The 20,481-nt window shown below is 45.3% G+C and overlaps 1 protein-coding gene across 1 annotated transcript in view; it reads right to left on the reverse strand.

Moving 5' to 3' along the window:
- tex264a (testis expressed 264, ER-phagy receptor a) overlaps window positions 1-19,624 on the reverse strand; it is a 68,144-nt gene extending 48,520 nt beyond the window's left edge. The window contains exons 1-2 of the mRNA XM_069154012.1: window positions 19,116-19,624; window positions 6,144-6,365 (exon numbers count right to left, since the gene is read on the reverse strand). Coding sequence (XP_069010113.1) covers window positions 6,144-6,365; window positions 19,116-19,373 — 480 coding nt within the window. The 5' untranslated portion in view covers window positions 19,374-19,624. The remainder of the gene's footprint in view (window positions 1-6,143; window positions 6,366-19,115) is intronic.
- Window positions 19,625-20,481: the final 857 nt, after the last annotated feature.

Below are 20,481 nucleotides of genomic sequence, written 5' to 3' on the forward strand. Positions count from 1 at the left end.
GGAGAGAGGAGGGAGGGAGGGAGAGATGGAGAGAGGGAGGGAGGGAGAGAGGGAGAGAGGGAGAGAGGGAGGAGAGAGAGAGAGAGAGATGGAGAGAGGGAGAGATGGAGAGATGGAGGGAGAGAGGGAGGGAGAGATGGAGAGAGGGAGGGAGGGAGGGAGGGAGAGATGGAGAGAGGGAGGGAGGGAGGGAGAGAGGGAGAGAGGGGAGAGAGGGAGGGAGAGCAGGAGGGAGAGATGGAGAGATGCAGCGCTGCCACACCTCCACCTCTGCCTCCCCCTGCCCCTCCCCCTCTGCCCCCTCCCCCTCTTTCTCCCCCTTTAGAGCCTTTCATGCTCCGGTCTGATGACAGAAAACAAAGCCTCATGGTTATGATCCCAGACAGAAAGCTGCTGCTGTCTCTGGGTAGTTTCACCAGTCCTGTGAAATACTAAAGTTGTGTTTATTATGGTTCTTCTGAGAGGAAAAATCTCCCCAGCATGCAGTTCAAAATGCACCATATGCTGAGGAGCTCCTGTCTGATCCCACATATATCCATAAAGTGAGGCAGCTTCAGCAGACATCTGGGATATTCATCACTCTGGCTCAGAAAAATAGTTGAAATTCTCCAAAAACTATTCCTTCATATTAAAGTGTTTTCTTTCCAAGATAACACTCAGACGCACTGACCTTGTTTCTTGTGTCAAAACATGTTTGCTGTCCCACGTGGACCCCCCCCTCCCTCCGCCCCTTGCACCAAGCAGCATACAAAACAATTACCAAAAGGAGAGCCTATTAGCATACTGCATTATCACATACTTTGTACAATGAGACAGGTGGGAGACGCAGGACAAAAGGGAAAAAAAGGAACCTGAGAACAAAGCCTGAAAATAATCCTGAATAGATAATCAGATACCCTGGTAGCCAAACAGCCTTTGAACAGCTCAGCTGTCTGCGGCCCCAGAGGGTCCCGTCTGCATGGTGTCAATATAACGCAGAACAAAGCAAAAAAATGAGTTGTTATCTGCACGATTCAACCCTCAAACTACCTGCGCTCACTCCGTCAGCGAGGCAGCAGGAAGCCGAGCGGTGACATGAAGAGATTCAGAGGCAGCGAGTGGGAGGACTCCTTTACCTGACGTTGAGAAGAAAATAATTGGCTTTATGGCTGCGAAACATGATTTAAGATTATTATTAATACATGGTCTGTGTGTACGTGTCACCGAGGACGAGCGTGACTCAGTCGGAGACAGAAGTGTGCTAAAAAACCAGGAGGGTGTTTTAGTTCATGTGTGGAGCAGTCGGCTCATATTATCACTCAGCTGCCTCCTTTGAGCTGAAGAAGAGCTTCTGAATAAACTCGGAGGAGCAGCTGTAATAAAAGTCCTCGGCCAGCAGCGGCGGTGGCGGGAGGGCGAGTTTTTTGATCCTCCACCTGCACGACAACTCGTCTGGTTATGAGAACCGTTAATCCGACTTCCTCCGGCTTTCTTTTCCTTTTTGAACCGACGGCAAACAAGAAAACTAGAAGGAGAACGGTTTCGACGAACAGCATTTGATGTTTCAGGAGAACGCTGCGGGTTCAGCGAGCAACAGCTGCTGCATGGAGGTAAGAATAAACCCACAAACACATCTTCTGGTGCCTTTTCTTTAAAGATGGATTTTCTGACATGCATGCACACTTTATGATGGAGAGACCTCAGCGCCTCCTTCACTATGACTCACTATCACTCACTGACTCACTATGACTCAGTATAACTCACTATGACTCTCTGTCACTCACTATCACTCACTATGACTCACTGACTCACTATGACTCAGTATAACTCACTATGACTCACTATTATTCACTATGACTCACTGTGACTCACTATGACTCAGTATAACTCACTGTGACTCAGTATGACTCACTATCACTCATTGACTCACTGTGACTCAGTATAACGCACTATGACTCACTATCACTCACTATGACTCACTATGACTCACTGTGACTCAGTATAACTCACTATGACTCACTATGACTCACTGTGACTCAGTATAACTCACTATGACTCACTGTCACTCACTATCACTCACTATGACTCACTGACTCACTATGACTCAGTATAACTCACTATGACTCACTATTATTCACTATGACTCACTGTGACTCACTATGACTCATTATCACGAACGGCATGCTGAGTTTTCTGGGTTTTCGTCTTTACAGCGATACGACAACTCCACGTTTCAGGATTCACTCTGCTGTTGCAGAAACGATGGCCGGCTACGACCGAGCAGACGCATTTAAACATTTATATTCCTCCCCAGCAGCGTCCGACCGGAGCGAAGGGCACCTCGCTTCTTGTTTACACCGGAATCAGCGCAGTTCAACCGGCTAACCTCTAATCACAACCGCCCACATTAAATATAAATGCTGCGGACAAGCACAACAAATCTTACAAATAATAACTTCAAAGAAGATGGCCGGTGAATAAACCATGAGCCGAGTGCAGGTGAGGAAGCGACAGTGAAAGCGTGAAGGTGCCACGAAATAAAAACGGACGAGGATTAACAGCGACACCTGAACCGCTCCGATGCTGCTGTTTGAGAAGATCCACGGTTCGGATCCACAGTTCGGATCCACCATGGGGAGTAATAAAGGTTTTACAGAAATGGGACGACGGTTTCTCTCCAACTTGTCTCTTTCTAAAGTTCCTCTGCAGGTGGATCCAATCCAAACTAATCATTAATGCACGTATGGTTTTACAGGATGAGTTGCGTTTCTCCCGGCCAGCTCGCCAACAGTTGGAGAATCAGCTAAGATTTGACAGTCGTTGATGACGGTTCATCTTTTGGCCTCAGAGCTTCTTGTAGGAGGTTCAGTGATGAACTGTTAAACAGTGAAAACATCCTGCAAATAACAACAGAGGAAGAGGAATCATCTTCTCCTCCATAGATATTAATTAATTAGAACAAAAGTGTTGAATTTGTATTTTATGAAAGAAGTTGAATGGCTCCATAGACTCACTGGTTTTACACTTTACAGCTCTTCCACACTGGCCAGGAAGCTGCGTCCACTTATAGACAGTCTATGATTTCCACACACATGTTGCTTCCATCATCTGGTGGTCAAATCTGATTGGTTAAAGGCTCTTCCAGTAGTTTCAGAAATAACTCGAGGTCTAGACTCTTCAGGATGCTTCGACTGTAAATAATCGGACAGACTTTTACTCACTTGTTTTTTGAAAAATCTGTAAAATGAATCTTAAATGTTGATCGTGTGTTGAGTTTTTTTCCAGTTCTGCTCACAGAGCTGTATGTTTGTGAGCATTGTTCAGGATTCGTCCTCCTCCAGTTAAACATTCCTTCTATGAACACAATAGAAAACAAAAACAGACACAAATAGAGTGCATTCATATCAAGTATCCCTCCAGGGTGTTTGATTATGTACATGCTGTAATTGTGGTGTGACCTGCGAGGTGAACCGAACCGTGGCATGACGATGTGAAAAGGGAGAAAATGCTTTTCTGATGCTCTAAGCTGGATTCAGATAAACGGATTAGTAAACGGAGCTATCAGCTTCTCATCTTGTTTCTGCTCACAGGGACGACTCCACTTCTGTCTGAGCCAGCCACCTAAATAATACCACAGTGACGATTGGCTGTGATGCTGTGGGTCCTGAAGAGGCGCTTTCACAAAGATCAAACAGGGGTTTGCTCAAATCTTTTAATACGGTGTGACAGCTACTTCTTTATCCGCTCATTTTCCCTTCCTTCACACCCATTTCATACAATCCCAAGTATCCTGTGGTCATAGCCACTCAATCACTGCTTTCACCGGGTTTGAATTGAACACAGCAGCAGAAATAGATGACCAACATCTCCGGCATCCAACTCCGTTTCCAGAAAACACCTTAAAAACATCCACAGTACCACAGCGGACACCTTCCACCGACTTCACATCTTTTAAGCTCCCATAACACCAATCTGAGTGGTGAATGAAAGAGATGAGGAAAGGTTAGCTGCGGTGGTGTTAGAGAGCAGAAGGAAACCCTCGGCCTCCTCGCTGATAACTGGAGCACCGCAGGAGGCCGGCCTCCTCCGGGTCAACTTCCACGCTGGTTTACTTCATGTGACTCACACCTTTAAAGCCTAAAAGCAGCACTAATCGATATATTATAGGATCAGCTGGTAAATATAAACATGTCAGGTGGTACAGATGATTTTAGAGTCTTTTAGTTTATCGTTTTGATTTTATGGTCCATTACTTTCTGTTAAGGTTCAGTCTCTTCATCCAACCCACCCAATAAATGCAGCTTTAAATTCCATTTTGATGTTGGTAGATCAAAGTTGTGCAGAAATAAAGTCTCCTGAATGTACAAAGTCACACAAGCGTCTCCCTCCTTTCAAAGTCCCTCAAACTACAAATCTACTCAATTAATCATACTTTCAGTATATAAGAACACATTTCCAACACGTCCTCTAAACCACACTCCATTATTCATGGCCCTCTGGTATACACAGTGCACTCGCCGCTCCACAATGTAAACTGGATGCTGGCGTCCTGTGAGCACATGTACAGCATCAGAGGACACCTGATCAGGTCCGGTGGTTGACCCGAACGCTTCTGGACACGTGTGAGAGAAAAGAAACGGACGCTTTCTCTTCAAAGAGAAGAGCTGACACCAGCCACGATTACGTAACAGCACTACGGCTCTAAAGAGGGAATACGACTACATTTGAACAGGGAGGGATGCTACGGCGTCGCCTGGAGGCCGTTTTTCTCCGTCAGCGCACACTCCGTCCTTCCTCTGAGGGTACAGTATGTACAGCGCAGCAGAGACCACGGAGGAGAAACAAAAGCTGCTAAATGATCAGCTGATCGGACGGTGCTGATTGTGTCGATGCTACAGCGACGCCTACAGCCGATAGTGACCTTGTCCAGCGCTGCCAGCTCAGGGGACATCACCGCCTCATCACTGGTCGGGCAGCTCCGACCGAGAGGCAGCTGGTGTTTACACCGGACGCATCAGAGCAGTCGATACGGACTCAAACTAACAACACAGCACAGCTACTGAACAAATGAAAGCACCTAATGAAGAGAATCCTGTGAGAGGATGAAAGACAACAACACAAGCTCTCAGAAACGTGGTGCCTACGACATGCTGGCTATCTTTAGCGTGGATTTGAACACGGCTTTGATAAACGCTGGCAGAGCTGCGTGATGAAGCCGTTGGCAGCGTCCTCGCGCCCACTTTCCTCGGTGCAGCAAAGCACTTCGCCGGTGGCACAATGGCACCATCAACATCACTTCTAAATGCTGATCGTTCAAACGCTTTATGTGAGCAATTAAAAAAAACAACAAAAAAAAACCTGCAGTTTACTGATGAAATACAAAAGGTTGAAGTGGAGAGGAACACGTGAACCGTCCTGCTGTGTGAACTCGTCTCCATCATCATGAATATGGGAGATGATGTTTGTTCCACTAACAACAGGTAAATGAAACGGAGATACAGAATACGTTTCACACATGATGACACATCTTCAGTCTTTTTACCTCCCGTGAGGAGACTGACACATGCATGCGCGCACACACACACACACACACACACACACACACACACACACACACACACACACACACACAGAGTATTATTCATGCAGTGGGATGCCCCCAAATGAATCCATGTGTGTAAATGTCATCAGTAAATGTCAATATCTTTTTTTCCCGGCCTGTCCCGAGGACATGGGGCCATATGGGCCGCGGGACTCGGACGCGCCTTCATTTCCTACAACTTCCTCTATTCTTAATTCCCTTTAAAGACCTCGTCTGCTCATGTGATGAATTAAACAACGAGATCGAGGGTCTTCTGACGAGCAGGAAGCAGAAAAGAGGACGAGCGGTGTCTGCAGCAGTAAAAGCACAAACTCTTCTTCTACTGTTTCATATCATGACATCTGCTTGTCTTTGAGTGAGGGGCTTTAAAAAAAAAAAAAAAAAAAGGAGGTAACATGAAGACCTTTCACTGCAACCTCTCCATAAACACGACATGCTTCACTGCTTCTTTTTAAAACAAGATTCAACATCTGCACGAGCGCAAGATGCTGAACAGCCTTCGAATGATAATATAATGATAATAATCCAGTTTCCTGTTTCCACGTTCTCTCGGTGTGCGTACCTCGATGTAGGATGTGAGTCGGGGGTACACCCTGTAGGGTCCCAGCACGTGGGACAGAGGGGTGGTGCAGAGGAAGCTGGTGGTCACAGCGTGGCTCACTTCCGGCAGAGAAAACACCTTGAAGCCGAACTTCTCGTAGAGCTTCTGCAGTTCTTCGTCGGGCTTCTCCTCGCCCTCGCTCAGGACGCTGCCCACCACATAGCGGCATTTCTCCGTCTGCCTCTGAAGGGGAAACAAGAAGGAAAAGAAGAATGAATAAAGGAAAATATCGAATATCTAGAAAACCACCTTGGGGCCCATCGGAGAGTTGTCATACCAGTAAATAAAGAATATTCTTTGTTTTTGCAGCTATCAAACACAAAGCAAAGTAACGCCCTCGTTGGAGGAACTATTTTCTTTCTGTATCGCACAGCAGCACATTTCTGTTTAGTCGAAGACAGAAATGTGTTAATCTTTCACAAATATATCTCTATTAATTAAATAGAAAATGCAGCGTCTTAAATTAACGTTGTCGAGGAAAAGTGAACTAATATCAAAGATGATACAGCTGACATGAATTCAGCCGTCGCCATCTTACTAGTTCGGAGCGGTTTGGAGCAGGAAGTGACCATATTTGGACGAGCTGGGGGAGGAGCCAGCGGTGGATCTGACCGATCTGATCGGAAACCTGACGATACTACGTCCCGCCCACCGATAGCTGTAACCTGACTGCACCACAGGCCTGTCAATCAAACAGACACGCCCCCAAAAACAGGTCTTCTTGAATCTTCTTTTCTAATGAATGAGGGATTATTTTCAGATGGACCTCCAGAAAACTAATAAGAAGGAGTGACTTTAGCTAACAACACCGAGATAACTGATGGACACATTTTATTCACTTTGGATTTGATGAGAGAAGTTGAATGGGAGTCTATGGAGCCGGAGGCTTTTTGGAGCCGACCTCTAGTGGCACTCGCTGGTATTGCAGCTGAAGACACTTCTGGATCGGAACTATTTTTTCCGACCTGGAAGCTACGAACACTTTTATATATTTAGTCTGTGATTTCTAACCAAAATTAAAAAAAAACTGAAGACTGCTTTTTATTAACAAGTCATGCACAGATAACCCTTTCATACCTCTGTACTTTACGATAATAACAGAGGGTGTTTAAGCAGAGATTTGGGGGGATGTACTCTAAATGTGTTCTTAATGCTGCATCATGAAGCGGTTTGATTTAAACACGTGGAGACGTTGCACCTTCACGTCGCCTGAGGTGTTGCTGGACAGATCGCTGCCAGCTGTGGTCAACATCTCGCTGCAGAGATCCAACATGCAGGTCACATGTGTTAGTTCAAACTGTGTTTGTGCTGCGTTCGACAGGTCGGCTGGAAATGACATTACATGCAAATATTATTCCAAATATTGCAGATGATAACTGCTTTTCATTGTACTTTTATTTTGGAATGAATGAAAACACTGATAAATCACATTATCCCAATATTAATCCTTCATATTTGACCAAGCATATGAATATTTGTGGGTTCAGCTGCAGGGTTGTTTGTCTCGCCTAATGACACTTGAAGAGAGCCGACAGGAGCCGACAGGGATGTTTGATCTCCTTCACTTCAAGGCCAACAATATGTCTCTTAATGTGCCCACATGTTTACATGCAGATGTGAGCGAGGCAGACGAACAATCGTTGAGCTGGTTGTCAGTCAGAAGAAGATCTGACGGAGAATCTCCCACTCGCAGACGCTTCGTAGTCTGTCTGACAGCCGCAGATGGAGAGTGGGAGCCGGTGTTAAAGGAGCAGGTCGGGGTTTCGTTAGGACGCAGCACATTTCTGATCACCGTTTTCTAGAGCTTATCGCAGTATTTTAGTTTTCACATGTAAAAATGATTGAAAGTTGGATTACAAGTTAATCCAGCTTTCATTTATTAAAAAAAACACTAACAGCATTGTTTGTTATTTCTGATGTCTCTTATGTATTTTCTGAGTATGAGTAATGAGTATTTTACAATAAATGAAACAGCGCTATCCTAAATGTGTGGTGAAACATGGTATTGCAGTGCGGATGGGAAGCCAGGCCAAGCTTCACTTGGTAAAAAAACTAAAATGAAATGACTGACCAATCAGATGAGGCTACTGTCGCTCTCTGGCGTCACACTAATCAGATCGCAGCATGTCATCAACGTCATTCAATAACGGAAGATAAACGTTAGGCACTTTGTATGGACATCATTGTTAGCAACATTAGCAAGTGTTGTTATGGAGTTTTACTAAACTACCATTAGAGCACGAACTTAAATTAAATCTGACAGCAAAACTAGAGCTGCACACGGAGAGGACGAAACAGATTCAGACTTCTATTGTGGAAAATGACTCGCTGGTAGCGCTAAACTTCACCGCCTATTTTGCTGGATGTGTCTTTTTTATGACGAGGATCCGTGCTCACTTAACAACCCCGGGATCACTACAGGATTCACCGAGCTGGCCAAAGTTTTACAGCTCATTGAGAGACACGGAAGATCAGAAGGTCACAAAGATTGTGCCGCGAAATTAAAGCTTTTAGGACTCGTCACGATGAACGAGGCTCTAAACTCTGCAAGCAGCATTAACGCAAAGAAGCACAATGAACAGGTAAAAACAAAATAAGTCGCAGCCTCACCTGATGCCAGATCATCACCTGGTTGCATTACATCGCCTGTAAAAGAAGCTACGTATTTCTTTCTGAATTTTTTTCAACCAAAATAAATATAAATTAGCGATCTCCACAAAATTGAAATTGAACCCTAATCTTCAAATTTCAGTACAAAAATCAACTTGCAGAGAAGCATATAAGAAACAATACGGTAACGCAAGTAAAAATCTTCACTGTGACAGATTATCCAACTGAAGCAAACGACGTCTCTGCCGTTTGATTTTTATATTTATGCTGTTTAATGTTTTTGGATTAACAAATTTAAAAGTGTATAAAGTTGAACCAACTGGTATGAAAGGGTTAACGGTGTAAGCGCTGCGGTGCCCTCCTTCAGGAGGCTGCTGGCTCCGGCTCCACGGTGGTGGCTGTCTGTGGAGGCCTGGCGCTGAGGGGGCACAGATGGAAGCCAGCAACACTCATCTTCATGTCCCTGGCATCCTCGCATAATTATCACATCCGAACGCCAAAACCTTCTCTTCTTTTCCATCTCACTTCTCACATTTGGGGCTATTTTCTGCCGTCGCCGCTACGCTGCACGCTGTCCTACTTTGTTCGTACGGCAGCTTTTCATGTCGTAAAGCAGCCGGTGAAACTCCCCGGCCCAGATGAACCCATTTCATCAGCCAGCCTCTAAACGTCTGCGTCGGGCGGGTAATAACAATGAGTGACAGCGTGTGAGCGGATAATGTCTCCCGTCACCTGACAGCATGATCAACGGTGAGTCAGACAACACACATCAGCTGCTTTCTGACGGGGAATTATTCATCGAAGGCAACACGAGATCCACGACGCCTGTTTACACTGAAGCACTGAACACGGTCAGTGTTGGAGGTGGCGCAGGAAAGTACTGCAGCAGCACATTTCAATTGGAGGAAGAGGAAGATTACTGATATGAAAGAAAGACGTGTGTGTTATGGCTGGATTCAACACTAAATATCAGTCAATCGACATTTTGGAGAGTTTTTTTCGGGACTCTGGAACAGCTGTGTTGTAAAGGAGGAACCGGACTCTCAAAAAGTCCCGTGTAGTTTCTCTTTAGTTCTTGGAACTATTTGGTCCAAAAAAAAACAACTCATAATATTTTTCAGCCATGCTTCACATGCGTCTTTTCTGTCTCTGCGTCTCCGTCACCACAACCGGCCGACGGAGACGCTCCTCTCCTCCGAGCCTGGTTCTGACGGAGGCTTTCCTTCCTGTAAAAACACTGTTTTTACTTCTATTGTCGGAGGTTTCTTCCTGTTAAAGGAAAGTTTTTTTCCTCTCATCGGCCAACGTGGGAATTGATGAATTGATGGGTTCCTTTGTGTAATGTTGTAAAGCTCTGTTGTTAAATGTCCTGAAATAACTTGTGTTATGATTCAGGCAGGATGGAAATAAAATTGAATTGAATTAAGTTGAATGAAAATCGGTCCGCTAGTTTTTCCTTAATCTGATTGATGTTTGGCGCAATGAACTGTCCAGATGTTGTAAATCACAGCGAACATAATGAAACTGTTTACCCTCAAATAAAAGTCATTTTTATTTACAGATAATGAATTAGATATAATTATTTCATCATCACATGAATAATGTACACGGTGCGACTAAGATGGTTTGAAAGCTTTGTTCCTTATCCTTTGTTTTCTTTGCTCTGCACGTGCAGCGGCCGGTCTGTTCGCCCTCCTTCATCATCGTCCGGCTGTCAGCGGGGCTTCTGTGCCGAGCTGCTCAACACTGGCGGTCTCTGATAAGACGCAACAACAAGCACTCGAGCACAGAAGGGATAACAACTGTCCTCCCACGGTCCGGCCTCGCTATCCTCCATCTCGCCATCTCTCCGATAGACTACGGCGTGTTAGCCAAACCAGTAGTTCACTAATGATATCATTCAGGGCTCCAGCTATCATTCACATCCCACACAGTGGCAAGAACAAACTGCATCTCATCTCTGCCTCCCTTCAGATAACACTCCTCCAGAGACTGCAGGCAATTAGGAGAGCGAAGAACACCACTCCGTGTACTTGACTCGTCTCGTCTTCCTCCACCGCTGCTGTTTTGTTTGCGTCTGAAATTCTAAAACCACAAAAAAGGCAGAATTTCTCGGCGGCAGCTTCCGTGTTTTTAACACGCAGGTAGCCGAGGAAAGCCGACGGTGGCGTTTGATTGGGCGGGTGAGAAGCAGAGAGGATGATGGGAAGGCGCTGGTGCTTCTACCTCGACAGCTGAACGCTGACATGTCGTGTTTCGGCAGAAAAAAAACGGATTCAGTCATCGGCAGAAAAATGACGTAAACATTTCCTTCGGTTTTCTCGATACAGAGCACGATTCTCCACATTAAAAAAGAGAAATAAACATATATCAATATGGAACGTGGGAGGAGCCTAAATGGAGCCATTCTCATCTGTTCCTGACTCCCTGAAGCCTGATCCCACGACCTGTTGGGAGGAAACGTAATTTCTAAAGCAACTCTTTGCTGGAGGCTACGAGGGTCGTATCTTTGATGAACGGGAGCTCTCCGACAATAAAGAGGCAGAGTAGATGGAGGGAATTCTTTATTAGCAGACACATAATGAGGATTTACTCTCCTCATCTCCAGAGCTCTCGGGCTCCTGGGACGCGTTGCTTTGAGTTGGTCATCGGTGCGGCGTTACGAACACGCCGAGTGACCAACCAACCAATTAACGCAGCGGAGACAAAGAGTCATAACGAGCTCACGAGGACCGACATCAGACTCAGGAACAGAAGCAACAAGCAACCTCTCAATAAAACCAGCGGGAGCGATTAACGTTGGAAGGAAGTTAAATGAAACTCATAAACCGTCAACATCACCAGGAAACAAGGATTTCAAATAAACAAACACATTTCTGATATTTTATGTTGACTTTTTTTTACAGGTTAGTCGAAACCAAACTGTCACTGAAACTAAAAAGTCCCGACACATCAAGTCTTCCCTTCACGCTCTCGTCGGCAAACTGGACTTCCCAACATGACAGAATGGAGTCGAAGGAGGTCTGTGATGGTACGACGGTCCTCGATACATAAATCAATAAATAAATCTGAAACTCTGCAGTCGTCTCCACATCAACACAAGAGCTCGCTGGGTTTCAGAAGAGAAAACAGACACAACAACAACACAAACATCACACAAACAACACACACCAACACAAACCAACACAAACCAACAGACACCAACACACAAACAACACACACCAACAGACACAGCGCTGCCTCTGCTGGCGCTCTGTTTCTGCTCAGTGCTTCACGTGATCATTCATTTTCTATACGTGGAGACAGACGTGTTTAAGGTGTTTCTGTGAACACCAGCAAGAAGCTGACCAGCGGGAGAACAGAAGATTACAGGGGAAGCAATTTCTCAACAAGAGCCGTCGACCGCCTCCATGTTGAAGCGATTAGCCGCCTCAGCTGACGGGAAGCCGCCGCCCCCCCCGCAGCCAGACCAGACCAGACAGCGGAGACACAGTCACCAACATGTAAATTGAAACTTGCAGAGCTGCAGAGCACCGGGACCACAGGTACGCTGTGATGGGCTGTTTGCAGCTAAATTAATGGCGCTGGGATTTCAGTGAAGCAGGTGTGTTTAACCAAACAGATGCAGTTAGCAACAAAAAAAAACAGGCAGGTTGGGACTGTAAATAAAAACAATGGAAGGATTTGCAAATCATGTAAACCTGTATTTAATTAAAAAATAGATCAAACACAAACAAAGCAAATGTTAATGCTAATTTTGAATTTGATGGCAGCAACATCTCAACTAATTAGGTTACCGTGGCAACAGATCAATAACATGATTGGATAGAAAAAGATGATTTCAGAGAGGCAGAGTCTCTCAGCAGTGAAGATGGAGAGAGGTTCACCACTCTGTGAAAGACTGTGTGGAAAAACAATTAAGATTTTGGAAATTACTGCATGGGCTCAGGAACACCATGGAAACCATCGTCTGTGAACACAGTTCATCGCTGCATCCACAAATGTAGGTTAAAACTCTACGATGCAAAAAAGAAACCAGATATAAATATGATCCAAACTAATGATCTGAACCGGCCTGCAGTCCAGACGGTCACCCGTTGAAAACATTTGGAGAAACACGAGAGCTGAAATTCTATATCAGGCAAGAATAGGACCACATTTCACTTTCAAAACTCAAGAAACTGGTCTCCTCAGTTCTCAAACGTTTACAGAGTGTCGTTAAAACAAGAGATGACGTAACAAAGTGGTAAACATGAGCATGTCGCAACTTTTTTGAAACCAAAACAATTTCTCACGTTTCAACATTTTGTCTTTGGTCTATTTCTGATTAAATACAAGATTTACAAATCATCACAACTTTTCTGTAAACGGGGTTGATGGGGACACTCGAGTGAACCATCACTTGTCAAATCAAGACTTATTCAAACTACAAAGTTTGAACATCCATGAGTCCTGGTTTGGAAGTGGGCCCTCCAGTCTCCACAGCAGATTATCCACCCAGCGCCGGTGATGAGGTGGGGGGGCCCGACGGCCCCTGAAGTCAGGGGCCCGTGGAAAATGTGTCTCTCTCGTTCGCCCAGTGCATCTCCGTCCCTTCAGGCTGTGCTCAGACTGAGCTGGTAATTACACATGGCATCCTGGGAGCTCCGGCATGTATAATTACTGGTGAGGATAAGCAGCCTGCTGCAGGCAGGACTCAGTTTTCCTACGCGGCGGTTGTGGAGCCGCTTCGCTGCTCCTCGGCCAGCTGGACACGGCGTGGCGCTCGTCCAGCCAGATGTCACCGAGCCGATCAGGGAAATATGAAAGAGTTGGTCCTCCTCTGCACACGCTCACTTCCTCCTCTACAGACGTCCACCTCTCCTCTTCCTCCATCTTTCTCCCCGTGTGCTCCTCTGATAAATAATCAGATCCAATATCTCGTCCAACGTGTCACAAGATGGATGTTGCACAAGACGGGAAGACATTCTTCAGCCTCTTGTTTTACTGACTGATGTGAACATGTCAGCTGGTAGTTGTTTTTTTTCTTCCGTTTAATATATCTCGATTGCCACCTTCTCGTTTTGCAGCATCGGTCCATAATCATGACTACAGGGAGAGCTGGCGTGTCCACAGTCTTGCATAATATTGACTCGAAGACCTGCGGGACCAAACTTCAGACTATTTACTTCTCATTTCATATCCACCTTTTTAAAAGCCAGCAGCTCCCTTTCATGTTGTTGCTGTCGACAGACAGACAAGCGGCAGTAAAAATGCTAATAAATCTGACTGGAAGTGCAGCGATGCTTCGTGCTCTGATCTGAAATTCTGATTGATGAATCGGAGCACCGCGAGGCTCTCAAGGTGAGTCAGACCCCCCCCTCTTTACCCCCCTCCCCCCTCCAAGGCAGCTGCACACAGCACCTCATCTCTCACTGCCACTCCCATGTACGTCCACACATGACATTTCATTTTCTCCTCCTTGTTGCGTGGTGCCGGAGGGGCGGGGGGGGGGGGGGGGGGGGGGGGGGGGGGGTGTTGGTTAACTTCAGGGGGGAATTTAGTAGATGAGAGAATGCAGCTGCATCACATCTGTAGAGTTGCAGCTGAAGTTATGGTGTATCTGCACACACACACACACACACACACACACACACACACACACACACACACACACACACACACACACGAGGCCTTCGTGGTCTTAACGGACCGGACGGGCCGGAGCAGTCGGCGCTAAGTGTTGCATCAACAACGCCCACATTAACCAGAACCGACTGCTGAAAGCAAACGGTCCATACGAGCTGTCTGAGCCGCCACGTGGAGGATACGGTACCGGAAGAGGATCCAGCTCTCCCATCAGCTGTTCGTCCTCAGAACCACTGACTCCCGCTGGCTCTCATCACTCATTAAACACGGACTCTGTTACAAGGTGAATTCCACATGAACCGTAGGAACCCAGCTGAGCTCTGGAACCAGAACCAGAACCAGAACCAGGAGAGAGAACCGTTGCTGTCACGGTGACCAGCCAGCCAATTAAATGAAAATTCAAATTGGCTTTGAATGTGCTGAAACTCATTTCTGAGTGCGTGAGAAGTTGAGTCACACTCCCGATGCTTTTACACTCAAATTAACGATGAAGATCGTTGTGGTGTTTTGAGGATGAGGATGCTGCTGCCTCCCATTTCAGGGCCAATAGTGCCACCTAGTGGCCATCAGCCTGCAGTGAGGATAAAAAGAAAGGATAGCAGGGAAAACAAAAAAAACTGTTTAAAAAGCCTTCCTATCGATTTAACATGGAAAATATCAGAATAGTTTTACTGCTTTAAATGTGATCAACAGTGTTGCTATGGTAACAGCATGAAAATCATTTCAATCTGGTGTGCTTGAGACAATAAAGAGGGACTTTCTGTTTCACCTTCAAAAGACATTTGAGATAAGTGTTCCACCTGGTTCAGTTTTAAAATGTCCCTCCGGTTATTGTGAGGCGATCTGAGAGGTGGTCGGACAGATTACCGTACAAATAATGAAACTAACAACTCTTCGGCAGGACAACTTCCTCATCGACTAAAATGAAAACAAACGTACACCCGAGCACATTCTGGGACCTGCATACGTTTTTAGCTCCGCCCACACACACTAAAAATCACCTGCAGAGAACATAAGAACATAAATCTATTCAAGAACATTACCACAACTATCCGTCTCTTATTTAAAAAAATTAATATTTCATTTATCCTTTTTTAGCACATTACAAATCATCATTTCAACCATCATGTCCCGTGTTTTATACACGTGTTGACATTAATAACAATTCAATTTACATTAAACAGCTTGGCTAAAATACTGCAGGGAAAAACACAAACTAATATTCATGAATAAATCTCAACATGAACAGTTCGACTTTCTGAGCTTCTGATTTCACTGGTTTGAATTATTATTCAGCCTTTTTTTACACTTGTGATGTGAAAACGAGCCGCTGATGAGACCGAGTGAGCAGAACAGCCAACATCCAGCGTAAATCAAGCTCCAGCTGGAGGAAGACCGGTAAACCTCGCAGGGGGAATTACTGCATCACGGTTCACAGCCCAGTTACACAAAAACAAGTTTCACTGTGAGAATTCCCGCTCAGCCAAAGTTCACCTCTCGGTGTGAGTTTCCTTTTGTTGTTGGAGGTGATCAGAGAGAAAACAGTGAAAACAGCAAACGGGTGAAGTTAAAGCTTCAGTAATGAAGGAGCTGAACGAGAGTACAGATCCAACGCTGAGATCAGATCGCACCAACAGGTGCTTTAAGGTGCAGACAAGTCAAACAATCACACTTTTTTAAATGCATCATAGAACAAAGCTTTTACAGTGAAAAGGTGATTCAGCATGAAAAGTTTGGATCCCTAAAATATCAATCAACTTAGATCAGAGGTCTCCAGGCTTTTTTCCTCCTTTGAGAGCTACTTTACCAAATGGAATATATAACCTCATGTTTAGTAACATTTATTCACACAGCTGAGCGCCACCCAAACCAGCTGAATCAGCTTCTTGAATGTGTTGAATTGAAGGGATGAAGGGGTTTTCTGCTCCCTAAATGCCTCCTGCAGTGCAGACATCTCCTGGGTGGCCGAACTGGTTTAAAAAGTGTCAAATGAATCGTTCTAATATCAGATTTAACGAATAAAATCCAGAGTTTCCCTTCGATTGGGACCCGCTGAAAGAAACACGTTTCAGTATAAAGCTCGAATATGTCCGGACCCTGTGTGAAACTGGAGGGCTTTTAATCTGAAAAGTTGCGGTAATAAACTGACCTGCAGTGTAACATTGAAAAATACTGTGTTTATGTTTTTGACCTCATTTGTGAGCAGCCGTTTGTTTCCAGCTCAGTGAGAGTCTCTGCTGTGTTTGTGTCCTCTGATCTCTGTGTGTCTCACTGTGGGCGGAGCTCCAACTCTGCTGTGTTTGTGTCCTCTGATCTCTGTGTCTCACTGTGGGCGGAGCTCCACCTCTGCTGTGTTTGTGTCCTCTGATCTGTGTGTCTCACTGTGGGCGGAGCTCCAACTCTGCTGTGTTTGTGTCCTCTGATCTGTGTGTCTCACTGTGGGCGGAGCTCCACCTCTGCTGTGTTTGTGTCCTCTGATCTGTGTGTCTCACTGTGGGCAGAGCTCCACCTCTGCTGTGTTTGTGTCCTCTGATCTCTGTGTCTCACTGTGGGCGGAGCTCCAACTCTGCTGTGTTACTGTCCTCTGATCTCTGTGTCTCTCACTGTGGGCGGAGCTCCAGCTCTGCTGTGTTTGTGTCCTCTGATCTCTGTGTGTCTCACTGTGGGCGGAGCTCCACCTCTGCTGTGTTTGTGTCCTCTGATCTCTGTGTGTCTCACTGTGGGCGGAGCTCCACCTCTGCTGCAAAAAATAAATGAATCAAAGTGGTGAAATGGATCTCCAAATATACCCGGTAATATATATATTGTAAGTCCATGTGTGGGAAACTTTGCATGTTGTCCTGCTGTAACGTCTCCTTATGATCCAGACTCTCCATAAACTCCAGCACTGGCAGAAAAGTTTGGAAAACTCCTCAAAAGAGCCACGACTTTCCACCGACGTGACTCACCGTCTGCTGAAAGCCGTCACTTCTAAAAAACCACAGAGAAACTGGTGGGTGGACGCAGAAATAGGAGAGCCGCCGCCCTGCCAGGGCGTCACGGTGTTTCTTCCACAGAGAGCCGAGTTATGATCATCAGACTCAGACTGGAACAAACTCAAGTGTAAAAACAAATAAAAGAGAACAAGAATTTCATTCTTTTTGGTTTTTTAAATCAGGCAGCAGTAAAAAAGTAATAAACGGTGCTACAGTGAAATGTGACCCCGCTGCTGGTCCTCGATAAACAGCCGGTCGAACAACGTTTCCTGTTGACAGCAAACACAAACTCGCGATGAACGGCAGTTTAGTGGAATGAAAGCAGGAAGCAGATCTGCAGCTGAGCGCGCGAGCCGTTTGCAGCAGATTGGTTCTGGTTCGCGAGGACAGACAACCTGCAGCGCCTTCACACGTCTGCAGACATGTGAAGCGGCTGATTGGCATCTCGAAGTCGCAGGCAGACGAACGAGGCCGCAGCCACCGATGAGGAAAACAAAATATCAACAGTGCAACGTGGCACTGAACAGCTGACCGGTTCCAGCCTTCAGCCTCGCTCGCTCCAACACGCTGGATGGAAACTGCTGCCACTGCACATCAGACTTTAACATCAGACTTTAACATCTTTACAAGACCTTCGGATGAGGCGGCTGATCAGAAGACTCACGTTGCATAACTTAAAAAAAAGATCCATTCACAGCTTTTACAGCAGAATGATAAGTTGATTTTCCAGAATTAATCAGTTAGCTCATGCACGGACATTTCTTCAGCGACCATTTTAGAAGTTGTTTTGTCATTTTAGTTGATTTTTGAGCAAAACATTTGCAGGTTGAAGCTTTTAAACAACCAGTTCATGACATGTATTTTGATTTTAGACTGTTTTTCTGGACAAAAGAAGGAATATAAAGACGCCACACAGTCAAGTTAAAAACTGAACAATTTATATCGCAAATAATCATCAGATAATTTAGTTGCAGACATTTTAGTTTTGTGTCTTTTTTGAAACACACTAAACTGCAAAAACGAGCTGATTGACGGAAAAGATGAATCATAAACTATTTAGACAGTTGATTCACTGTTTTGAATCATTTGTTTCTGGAAAAATAAAGCAAAAAATATTTGAGTTCAGCTTCTTTAAATTGATATTTTCTGGCTCTGTATGAAAATAGTGTTGTTGTTTTTTTTGTTTTGGACATTTTAGGGAAACTGGTTCATATTTTTGCACCATTTTAAAGAAGAAACAGCTTTTAATCGCACAAATAAAGATCAGGTTGATGGATAATCTTCAAACTGTCCAGACTTTGAACTAAAACCAGGAAAACGGACAAATCCCGCCGGTTTCATGTCCTAGAAGTGATTTTGAGACTTTCCTGTTGACTTCACAGCTTCTCTAAATAAAGGTCTGCAGAGTCAGAGACATCTTTTGAAACAGACTTTGATCTGAGAGCCTTCAGTGAGTTTCGTGATCAACTCTTATTTCATTTATACTCGTTTTAATTTGTTTTTAAGGTTGTTTCCTAGATCGCCGTGTTGTTTGTTATTACAATGATGAAGATGATCGTTTGCAGTGATCGTGCAGCAGCTTTTTAAACCTCCAGAGAACCATCTCGTGAGGGACCTTTGGGACTCCTGCCAGGTCAAACAACATCTTATCAGGACACAGAGGACACGTGGCTGCGCGGTTGTGTCACGAGGTCAGGTGTAAACACGCGGGGTGACACACCTGCTTGGGGTCGTCGTAGAAGACCCCGATGGAGCTGAGCTTCGGCCCCAGGCTGCAGCTCTCCGTGTAGGCTGCCCCGCAGTCCTTGTACGACCCCTCCCGGAACTTATAGGCGATGGTGACGCTCCTGACGGGAGGCGGCCCGGTCTTAATGACCACGTCGGACAGGAGCCCCGAGTACACCAGCAGGCCCCCCACGGTGACCAGCAGGCACGCGAGCAGCGCGAGGATCAGCAGCACCAGGAACAAGTCGGACATCGTCCTCACGAGCGGCGCAGCTGCCGGAGAAATCAGTCGGAGCTTCGCGGTCCTCCTCCGGGGTCACACACGCCGACACCGCCGGTCCTGGAGCGGCCAACGGCGACACGGAGGTTGTGGCTGCGTTAGAGTCGTCGTGTGTCCGCCGGGACGTCGTCGTGTGTCCGCCGGGACGTCGTGAACCGAAGACAGACGCGCTCGTTCACGGTTTGTTGGTGGTGTTTCCCCAAACAGTGGAACACGCTTCCTGGAGAGACCATTCTCACAAACCTTGGGGGTGGCAGGAACTTGTCCTGTTTAAATGACGAGTCAGAATGTGTAAACTACTCTTGTCAAACAACAAACCTCCCTTTAAGACACTTTATGTATTAAAAGAAATCACTCCTATTATTCTTTGTAAGCTTTAGCTTCGGAAAAGAGAGTACGCGTTACAAGGAAAGGTTCCCCCTTTTTTTTTTCCTCATAATGGTTCAACCCAATAGGTTGAGCAGAAAACGAACAAAAACACGGATTTCTGTTTGTTTTATGTCTCATTAAAACATATTTTAGATTCTGTGCACTGTGAGTTCTGCGCAGAGTTGATCTGAAGGCTGTTTTGTGCTTCTTTCAGAATTGTGGGGTCAAAGATTGGCGTTTTTTTCTGACTCATTGCAGTCTGATTACAAGTTTATCAAAACTACGGAACTCCATTAAGGACAAAATGCGGGGTGATTGGGGACCGAATGACGTAGGACAAACTGGAAATGCTTAATAAAAATAAATAAATGCATTTTAAGCTTAATGAAGTCTTCAGAATCTACAAAAATGGCGGGAAAAAACGTTTAAAATGATCTGCTGATAAAACTGTTAAAACTCTTTTACACTCCACAAAAAAATCCACTGCAAATTGAAATAGTTTTTTTTATAAAGAACTATTGTACAAATTCGTTTTTATCAATCAAACAAAAATCTTTTTAAAAGGAAGCAAGACAGATTTAAATGATGATGTCATCTGGAGACAAGTCTTCAAAATGGTTAATGGAAAAAAATTACAAAACAGCAGCCGTTACTGAACCGTGAGGACATTTTATTTATCACCGTCTCTGATGTCAACAGATCACCTCCACAA

Source organism: Embiotoca jacksoni, unplaced genomic scaffold, assembly GCF_022577435.1.
Source record: "Embiotoca jacksoni isolate LCO1_2020_lvr unplaced genomic scaffold, fEmbJac1.0.p SCAF_1, whole genome shotgun sequence".
NCBI lineage: Eukaryota > Metazoa > Chordata > Actinopteri > Embiotocidae > Embiotoca > Embiotoca jacksoni.